The sequence below is a fragment of the Raphanus sativus genome, chromosome 9 (genome assembly GCF_000801105.2).
Source record: "Raphanus sativus cultivar WK10039 chromosome 9, ASM80110v3, whole genome shotgun sequence".
NCBI lineage: Eukaryota > Viridiplantae > Streptophyta > Magnoliopsida > Brassicales > Brassicaceae > Raphanus > Raphanus sativus.
In genome coordinates, this window is record NC_079519.1 from 3,312,843 (window position 1) to 3,323,884 (window position 11,042).

Below are 11,042 nucleotides of genomic sequence, written 5' to 3' on the forward strand. Positions count from 1 at the left end.
AAACTCCATCTACTTTGTAGTTTTTCTAATAATTATAATATCATAATAAATCAGCTTTAAAAAAACAAAACTCCATATACTTTTTGAGTCCTAATCCATTATTTATTTTGCTTGTGTCATAGGCAGGACCTATCTCTATCTCATCCAATTTCACAATATTTTTTTATCTGGTATCATAACAAATGAACGTTAAGAAAAGGATCCTATCTATAGAATCGAAAAAAGCTGAAAAATCAAAGGAAAACTGAAATGTCCAGGCCAACACAAACCGTAGCGTACTATTAGATATGAATCTAAACCAAGACTGAACCGGAGTCGCCTACATGTGAGCTTTAACCGTGTTCACTTCCTAGGTTACATAACAGTGTCGTGGTTCATAAGTTACCCACAATGTACATACGATTTATCGAAATCTCCGTTTTTCTTTACATATGACAAGGATATATATAAGCTCATCTAGGTTCAAAAAAACTCTCGGATATGTTGTCAATCCTCCAACCCGAAGACTGAGACTGATCTTCCATAGGAGAATCCGTCGGAGACATCATCTTTCTCACCTCTAATACACTCTCTGGATTCAGAAACGGCGGTTGCGTGGGCGTAGGAATCTCCATATTCCCTCTCATCATTTTCACAACCGCAGACATCGCAGGCCGTTGTTCAAACGCTGCTTGAACGCAAAGCAACCCGATCTCAAGCAAGCGTGACGCTTCCATCTTGTTGAATTTATCCCCCAAAACTGGATCCACAATCTGAACAAGGTTGCTTGTCCCGTACAGACTCCATACCTAATTTTTTTTTTCAAGAATCAAGATGTTAGATTCAGGTTAATTATGGGCTTCCAACTTAAAACCAATTGGCAATTAGTAGATTGGCCATAACCCTTTATATATTAGTTAATGTCTCTTAGAATTCCCAATGTGGGATGTAATATCCCTAATACCCCTCCTCGAGATGATGGCTCTTATCGGTCAGAAATCTCGGAACTTTAAGACAGTTATACTCGGTCGAGCGAGTTAATTACGACCTATAAACCCGGTCATGAAGGGTAAACTACGACCTATATAAACCCGGTCGGGTAGGGTTAATATTAATTAGGGGTTTAGGGTATTTTAGGATCTGGGCTCTGATACCATGTTAGATTCGGGTTAATTATGGGCTTCCAACTTAAAACCAATTGGCAATTAGTAGATTGGCCATAACCCTTTATATATTAGTTAATGTCTCTTAGAATTCCCGATGTGGGATGTAATATCCCTAATACAAGAAAAGGGTTTCAGCTTAAATCACTCATGGAAAACAAAAATGTAAATAACTTTGAGAGAGTTACCGTTTGTATGATCGAACTAGCGTCTTGTGAGAAGGCATTGTTACGTTTTCTGGTTATAACTTCAATCATAAGAACTCCAAAACTGTAAACATCTGCTTTCTCAGTTAGTTTACCTCGTACCACATATTCTGGCGCCATGTAGCCTCTGTTTTCACAAGTGAAATAACTTCAAAACTCGAAATAAAAATTGGTGTAATAAAAAAAGTCACAAGAGATAAGTTTAGAGACTTTACCGTGTACCGGCAATGGCGGTGCTGATGTGAGTCTTGTCCCCAGGGAACATTCTAGCCAGTCCAAAATCAGCTATCCTCGGAGTGAAATCATGTTCCAGAAGTATATTACTCAGCTTGATGTCTCTATGTATGATTCTCAGATTCGACTCTTCGTGAAGATAGGCCATTCCTTCTGCTGTGCCAAGTAAAATTTTGAACCTCTTACCCCAATCCAACGGTGGAACATCTCGTCTTTCTAAACAAAAAAAAAGCAGTACTAACAGATCAAATATGATACCATTAAGATATGGTAACCTCACAAAGGTTTAAGATGAGAAATACAAACCGAAAAGATAGTCATGTAGGCTTTTATTCGCAATGTATTCATAAACCAGAAGGCTCTCGGGTCCGGTTATGCTACATCCCAAGAGCTTGACAAGGTTCTTGTGGTCGATTTGGCTTATTAAATTGACTTCGTTGAAGAAATGATCAACCCACTGCTTTGTGTTGAAGAACAGTCTCTTCACCGCAATAGTCTTACCGTTACGAAGAACTCCCTGTCGCACACAAAAGAGCAAAAGAGTTAAAGAAACTCTAAACAAACAGATAATAAAAACACAACTTACCTTAAATACAGAACCAGATCCTCCTTGTCCTAGCTTATTTTTGTCGCTGAAGTAATCGGTGGCCTTCTCGAGATTCTCATAGGAGAAACAAAGATTAGATTTGTTGGCAAGCATAAGCAGTGACCCTAGCTGTTTATTCTCTACATTATAGAAAACACAAATTTAATCTAGATCAAGTATTAAACTTTACTATAACAACTCATACTCCAATGAATCTAAAACTGAGCTACTTAATTAAGGTCTAACTGATTCAACAAAGAACTCAATATGCAAAACATTCAGAAGTCGCAAACCTCTTTGCTTCTTGGCCCGTTTCTTTGTGTACAAGAAACAAACAGCACAGACCAACAGAACAAAAGCCACCACCGAACATGTCACCGTCAAAATCACTACCAAATGGTTATGACCTAATCAACAAACAGAAGGAAAGAATTAAATAAATCCACCTTGTTAGTGAAACCTGAAACGTTTCTAAATCAATGCAACCACTTTGTGTCTTAATCCACAGTGTCTAACATTCCATAAATGTTGCAATATATATTAATGTTTTTTTTTGCTAACTATATATACTGATGTTAGTCAAGCTTTATCTACTTACCACCACTTCCATCTGATGTTGAATTGCCAGAGTTATTGTAAAACTTCTGAGTAGAAAACCGCATGTAACAGCCAGCGTTTAGAGCTCGACCTTCTTCTTTACCCAAACAAGAACCAATTTGCTCTGAAGCATTAGTCAAACACTCAGCACAACCACCGCGAGTAAGAGGCTCCCAACACTGAGCCAAACCGTGAGCCGTCACGTTATGTCTATCCACAATTCCAGCGTAGAAACCACCGTTCCTCACCGCCTCCACGCTCATAAATTTCACCAACTCCTCAGCGTTATCCCGGAATAATGTCCGGTTTACTCCGGTTATCTCCTTATCAGAACAATTAGTCAGGTCTTGCGAGCTTAACGTCTCGTTGAAAAAGTTGTACTCGTCGTACCTAATCAAGTACAATATTCCATCAGTTTGATAAAATGCATGTTTTAGAAAGAAAGAAAAAAATAGTTTTCTATTTTATACATTTTTATCAAGTAATAATATGATTAGTTATAAACTTTAAAAATTAATTACATTTTATTGAATTCTTTTTAGTTTAGAATTAGGAGAAATAGATAATAATAAATTATATGCATCTATAAATAAAATTTTTTTTTTTAATATGTATGAAAATTTTAAAACATACATCATTTTGAAACAAACAGAGTATCATATAATCAAATACTCAAAATTTCAGATTTTCGTACTGAGATGATAATGATACCTGACGTAGCAACCATCGGAGAAGACTCGACCACCACGAGTGATTTGTTGAAAGGGCAAGCAACGTGGTACTTTAGCTTTGATCTGAGCAAAACACAAGTCGCAATCTTTCTTGTCAAGATCTTTCATACACTCTCCGTATGCATAGACAGTTAAATTCCCTGTGCCGTTGACTACTTGTCCGTAGCCTTTAGCTTCAAGTAGTGGAGAGACGGCGTCCATGGCGGCAAGGAAGTTGGTGACAACGAGACTTCTTTGCTGTGGGGTCATTGTTCTGTTGTTGCACATCTGAGCTACCGTCTCTCCTCTAGGATCAGAGATCACAGGGTTTAAGAAAAAACCGACAAGGAGGAGAAGAAGGTGTAAGGAAAAGACAGAGAGACTGGTGATGAAAGACATCTTGACTTCAGTGTTTAACCTTGTGGGATTGAGCAAGATAACATTTGTTTTGGAGTTTTGATATTTTCCTCTGTTTTTTTCTTTTGTTAATTGTTTCTCTTCAACTATTATGGCAAAAGCTATTATGGCAAGATCTTCAACTATAATTGTTTTTCAAAAAATCTTTTACTCTGTATAGTCGTCATCTTGGTTTTAGTCGCCACTTGCGTTATTTCAAGGGTCGTCTCAAAGCCAAAGAAACTTCAAACATTCTCTGTCTTTTGCCACCTCTATCCATCATCTTTTTTTTTTTGACTAACCGTCGACGTCCTTTTTCAACCATCGATTTATATAATTTGCCAATGTGACGAATAGTCTCGAGGTTGTTGCTTTCAACTTATTAGGATTATTTTGCCATTTTTTGAAAAAAAAATAATCTTTGACTTGTTTAAGGTGTGCCCGCTAGTGGCACCATCACCATCTTAAAACACCATATATATATTTTCTGGTGAAATGATGATATTTGCTTATTTTATTTTTCTTTGTTTTCCTCAGTGTCTCACGTTTACAATACATAGGAGACGAGACTTAGCAAACGCAATAGATTGTGGCAAAAAAAAAAAAACCAAACGCAATAGAGAGAGATTTGTTTGAAAAGTTATAACAAACTACACTTTGCAATTTTTTGAGAAGATTTTTTTTTCTAGCAGCTTTGGCTTAAGTCAAACCGTTTCTACAGCAGTCTATATATCTCATCAGATATTAGAGTCTACATTTTTTTTTTCTTAAAGAGTCTACATGAGGAAGATAAAAGAAGTTTGTACGTATGGAAATTATTTTCAACAAGAGTTGCGCATGAATGAGAAGTGACATTAACAAAATCTAAGGACTGCTATCAATTACGCATTGACATGTATTAATTTATTTCCATGTGCCGGAGAGACTTAGTTGTGCATCTAAACCGTGTCAATAAGACAATACTGCTCAATCACTGACATTAAAAGCTCCACAAGATTTAAAAGAGGTTACTAGTCACTACCTCTGACTTGTGTGGAACGAAAAGTATAATTCAGTGAGGATTTGTTTTAGCTGCCAGAATTTGCTAGAGTAGGATTGAAAGTCGGGAGAGTTTGATGCCCGTACATAATGGACATATATTTTTAGTCGGAATTCTTATACCATACGATTTCGCACAATGTTTCCCGTTATAGTAATTGACTTACAACATCTCCTGTCAGTCTCTATAATAGAGATTTTAAAATAGAAAAAAAAATAGAGATTTCTGATATATTCATCTATAATAGATGAATGATATATTTGTCTTTATAAATAGAGGAATGATACTTTTTTCTATATTTTGGGAAAAAATAGCATTCATCTATTTATAAAGGCAAATATAACATTATACTATTATAAATGAATACATTGGAGCGAGCAAGAGATGGTCTTGGTATTCTTTTTCAACTTTGTGCATCATTGAAACCAATAGATAGCCTGTGAAATCAACAACTCAGCTTGGTGAAGTTTATGGTTTTATATTGTGATGTCGCATATGAAAGATTCCACAATATTTTCTTTTTCACTGAATTATAGATATTTATAAGGTGAATTTCCAAATTTATACACATAATCCCTTTCTGCTAAAGCCCACTTATGAAACAGACTGGCTCGATGCATCGATATATTTGGTTTTATCTCCCAAAAGGCCGAAACTAATTTTAACATTTCTGATAGTAGGTTTATCAATTAAGAAAAAGCCCAATTTTGTATATTAATTCTTATTGCAACAGTCTTCTTAGAAATTAAAGTCAAGACGGAAAAGCCCAAATAAATATGGATAGGCAATCAAACAAACGGCTTTTCGTGTAAATACAATTCTATCTCTGGTTTAAGGTTGTTATCACAAACCATAGTTTTAGGTGATGATGTTATTGTTTCAAAAAAACTGAGTATAATAAATCAAGTAGTGGTGGCCTATTAGTAAAATATTTGGGCATGGTATAATTCATATGTCCCGAGTTTGATTCTTGCTGGAAAAAAAGTTACTACTATTTAAACGGTTTGAGTTTAGACTTTGGCATATGCAGTTTACATGGTAATTCAGTAACATACGATTTAGCTATATCTCATGATATTAGTTGAAAAATATTTTAAATTCGGATGAAACAATATGATATCTAGTCCACTCTTTAACACTACTTAACTTGTTTCCAAAGATGATCGAATAGCCGACATTAAAGAAAAACTGGAGCAGAGTAGCTGGATGGGTCGGAAGAACCCATATAAAACCCAATATAACAAAACTTCAGTCCAATTTTGAGTATAAGACAAGCGATGCTCACATATGCATGTATCATGATGATGTAGCTGTAATAATGTGCATGGTCCTAAACTATAATCACGCCGCTTTGTAAAACACCATATACACAAAATTATGAGTATTGACTAATCATTGTCGGATGCCGAATCATGTGGTATAAACATAAATATGCGACGGTACTTGTATGAAAGAGTACTTAATGGGTATCTATTGGAGTATGATTCCTAGATAACTTAGGAATTATACAAGATTATATTTAGATAAGGTTTTCATATATTTTCCTATTCTAGTTTGGCTTTATTAATTTCCTATTGTAGATTTACTTAGCTGGTTATATAAATCAAACTCTTTTATCAATAAAACACATCTTACTTTTGATCCCAAACTAGATTTGTCATGGTATCAGAGCAAGAACAAAAGAAAAAAAAAAGAAAAAAAAAAAGAAAACTTCAAAAACGATTTCTCGATCTTCAAAACATCTCGTTGTTCCTACAAAAACGTAGTACAACACATCCTTCTTCATCAATTATCATCATCATCTCGTTGTTCCTGCAAAATCGTAGTACAACACATCCTTCTTCATCATCTGTGTTTCGTGATCTTTTGAAATACAGACCATCCATTCAAAACATCAATCATCCTCTCATCATCAACTTCCATATGGCAAGCAGCTCACGGAAGTTCATATTTCTTGACGGCAGTCTACCGGCAGCCGATTCACTCTATCATGAAGATTGGACAGCAAACAATCATCTCATTATAGGATGGATAAAACAAACAATCAAATCAAAAATCCGATCATTTATCTCAACTCGAAAAGAGTTACGAGACATTCATCACTCAAGCTTCCACAACATCAACAACCATCGTTGTTTCACAAGCCTTTGAATTATTTCTACTACTATATTTTGAAGATTGTCCAATCTCATACGTGTTACCACGTATTAGATTGAGGGAGGGTATTGGAGTATGATTCCTAGATAACTTAGGAATTATACAAGATTATATTTAGATAAGGTTTTCATATATTTTCCTATTCTAGTTTGGCTTTATTAATTTCCTATTGTAGATTTACTTAGCTGGTTATATAAATCAAACTCTTTTATCAATAAAACACATCTTACTTTTGATCCCAAACTAGATTTGTCAGTATCTCAACAGATAAAATGAAATTTTAACCTCGAGGAAGAAAAAGCTGAGCATGGGACGGGATTTAGACAGCATCATTGGTCTTGCATCAAATTGTTGTATCTTCCTTTTGCTTCAATATTCCTCTTTTTCTTCGCCCTTTTTCTCATATTCTCTTTCTCCCTCTTTTAGTTAAAAGGAAACTAGACTGTATGATTATTTTTCTTCTTTTTGTGTAAAAAGATACTAATTTTTCTTTTAAAAACTAGACTGTTTTAGAACAGGTTAAATGCTAGTATATTTTATTTTAGTTATTTAAATTCGTTCACACTTCGCACAGAGATGGTGTAGTGGAATTTATGATGAGGAATCGGCTACGTTGAATTATGCCTAGTTTTCCGGAGTATGAAAACGACAATATCTTATTTTATTTTGATCAGGGGAGGTTTGAATCAAAACTAAATCGACCAACGTTGCTATAAAAATGAATCCGACGTAATACTACGTCAAAACGTTGGTAAGCATAAAAGCAAAGCGTGAAGTCATGATTTTATAGTCTCGAATTAGTGGTCGATTAATGAAAACTGAAACATGTGGTGATTCATTTTTCAATTAGTGGTCGCAATAATTCTCCCCTATGACCACGAGTCATAATTCAGAGATTTACATATAATATACAAAAAATAATAACACTCCTATGAGCCACCAAAGCTATATCCCCTTGATGCTTTTCTTTTTGTTGACAGGAATCAAATTCTCCCACTTTATAGAAGACCTTTACTTTTACATTATTCACTATTTGGATTCATTTCTTCAACTTTTGTTATCTTTTCTATTTTTGTGAATATTATTATTATCTTATAATATTGATTAACATTTTCTAAGTTTTGATCTATTGTCATAATCGGCCACATGTTCAGGTAATGAGTGAATTCGTCATACTTTCTCTGATACATGTATTTTACTAAAAAAAACTTCTATTATTCTTAGAATATTGATTTAACATGTTCTAAGTTTTGATCTATTGTCATAATATGCCACATGTTCAGGTAATGAGTGAATTCTTCATACTTTCTCTGATATATGTATTTTCCGTAAGTGTCTCTACGTACGTATTTAGAAATTTTATATATATGTGCACGCATGCGTATGGCCCAAACTCAACCACTTAACCAATTATGGAAATACATAAAATTTGCAATTAATTACTATTGTGTTACCTATATATATATACAAACTTATTGTGATAATGATGTTTCAATTTCCCTAAAAACTAACAACCAGATTTGTAAATATATACATATATTTCCAAAATTAATATGACGTGCTTGTTATGATAAACTATAATTGGTAATGCGGATGAGTACTTAGCGATCATGGTAGAACAACCAAATTGCATTGATGGATGAATTACCAACTCCATGAAATCATGCAAAATATTTTCAAAATTTGAAGCACATTTTACTTACCTAAATAAGTATCACTTTAACTTTTAAGACTATATAAAAATTTAACACATTTCCTTTATTCCTCTTCTTATAGCATTATCCAAATTCAATTTTAATTAAGAGTTATTCTTAGGTTCACCTTAGTGGGTAAACTTTAAGGTTCACCAACCAATAGTGTTTGAGTATTTGATATTTGACATCTTTTAAAAAAGGAAACAAAATTTAATTTCCAAACTATATTGTATTTTAAAAATAAAAAATAAAAATACATAAAAAATAATAATATTTACAAAAAATAAATAAATTAATATTATTAAGCTTTTAGTAAAATATTAAACCCTATACCCTAAATACTAAACCCTAAAATTTTAGGTAAATCCTAAACCCAAAAATTTTAGATAAACCTAAACCTTTTTTATAAATCCTAAACCCTAAATCACATATATTAAAAACTAAATCATAAAACACTAAACCCTAAATCCTAATCACTAAACCCTAAACCCTTGGGTCAACCCCGAACCCTTGGATAAATCATAAACTCAAACATTATATATTGGTCGGTGAACCTACAGGTTCATGAATTATCCAAGGGTTTGGGGTTTACCCAAAGGTTTAGGGTTTAGTGATTAGAATTTAGGGTCTACTGTTTTTCTGATTTAGGTTTTAATATTTATGATTTAGGGTTTAAGATTTATCAAAAGGCTTAGGGTTTACCTAAAATTTCCGGGTTTAGGATTTAGGGTATATGTTTTAGGATTTAGGGTATATGATTTAGTATTTTAGTGAAGATTTAATAATATTAATTTATTTATTTTTTGTAACTATTACTATTTTTTATGTATTTAATATTTTTTTATTTTAATCTAATTTGAAAATTCAATTATGTTTCCTTTTTTAAAAGATATCAAATATCAAATACTTAAAGACTATTAGTTGGTGAACCTAAAGGTTCACCTTAGGGGGTGAACCCAAGAATAAGTCTTTAATTAAGACTGAGTCTGCATGATTCGTTGTATTATGAAAATGTTTTAATATGTTCTCATCTGTATATGTTGAGAATAATTTAATGTTTGTCTCATGTGTCTAGGTGATCAAGTTTTCTCATCATCAGTTGTGGATGTCTAGATATGTAATCTGTTAAAGATGGGGGAGATATGTATATCATTTACTCTCGAGTTAAAAGCTTCTTTTTTGAGCAAGAGTTAAAAGCTTTATGAGTCGGAATTGAACATCCAATATAAATGAGAATTGTGAGCTTCTGCCAAACTGAATTCAATCATAAGCTTGCATAAGGTCAACCATGTGTTATCTGTATAATCAACTAAAAGCAACAAAAAAACACTACGGTGAAAGTCTAAAAAGAGACCAAAAAAATGTACATGCCATAGTATTTTCTGAATAATTTTAAAAGAACGGGAGGGCGATGATCCATTAATCGAGAATAAATGGCCTAACAAACTATCATCAATGTATATGTGTCCCTACGAGGACCGCAACTACTTAAATACCTATTGACCCCCTTTCATTAGAACGACCCACATATAATTATTATCTTAAAATAAAGTATATGTATTGTTATACATTGTAGTTGCATGATAACGAGATATTGTATATTTATATTCGGAGAAAATTGTAATATTTTCGCTGGAATCTTATAATCTTTGGTCAACATACATACGATTCAAGTATGCATGCTTGGTTAAATCAATCCCTCGAGTTTGAGAGACAATATGATTATGTTTCAAAGGATAGACACTCTCGAATCTCGACAATTAAATTTCACAACGCGTACTATGCTATTATAATGCTTTTGAATCACTAAACTCGCTTGTTTTCTGCAAATTCATTGTTCTGTGGTATATTCTTCTTCCAGCTTGGAGATAATATAAACTATAAGCATATTTTAGTCTCTGTTTAATTAAGATAAATAGACTACGTACCGTAAACTCAACACTTCTTAATATAAAAAGTCATCTTATATTGTTTGCTTTGAGAATTCATAAACATTTCAATACTCCAGAAGTAACTACATTGTGGTGGAATAAAAAATGTTGATTTGTGATATTTTCTTAATTGTAACATGGAACATAAATGTAAATCTTTCTCCACATGGAACATAAATGTAAATCTTTGAGAGTTCATATACATTTCAATACTTGAAGTAACTACATTGTGGTGGAATAAAAAATGTTAGATTTGTGATATTTTCTTATTTGCAACATGGAACATAAATGTAAATCTTTCTCAGAAAAAAACATTAATGTAAATTGTACAGAACTCTACATAAAACTTT

General features: G+C 33.1%; 1 protein-coding gene across 1 annotated transcript; it reads right to left on the minus strand.

Moving 5' to 3' along the window:
- Nucleotides 1-220: 220 nt before the first annotated feature.
- On the minus strand, nucleotides 221-4,056 carry LOC130499876 (cysteine-rich receptor-like protein kinase 3). The gene is made up of 8 exons (XM_056994342.1): nucleotides 3,477-4,056; nucleotides 2,767-3,155; nucleotides 2,462-2,575; nucleotides 2,169-2,308; nucleotides 1,889-2,099; nucleotides 1,564-1,798; nucleotides 1,331-1,475; nucleotides 221-788 (listed from the first exon to the last, which is right to left on the minus strand). The coding sequence occupies exons 1-8, from the start codon at nucleotides 3,872-3,874 to the stop codon at nucleotides 453-455; spliced, it is 1,968 nt and encodes a 655-aa protein (XP_056850322.1). The 5' UTR covers nucleotides 3,875-4,056; the 3' UTR covers nucleotides 221-452.
- Nucleotides 4,057-11,042: the final 6,986 nt, after the last annotated feature.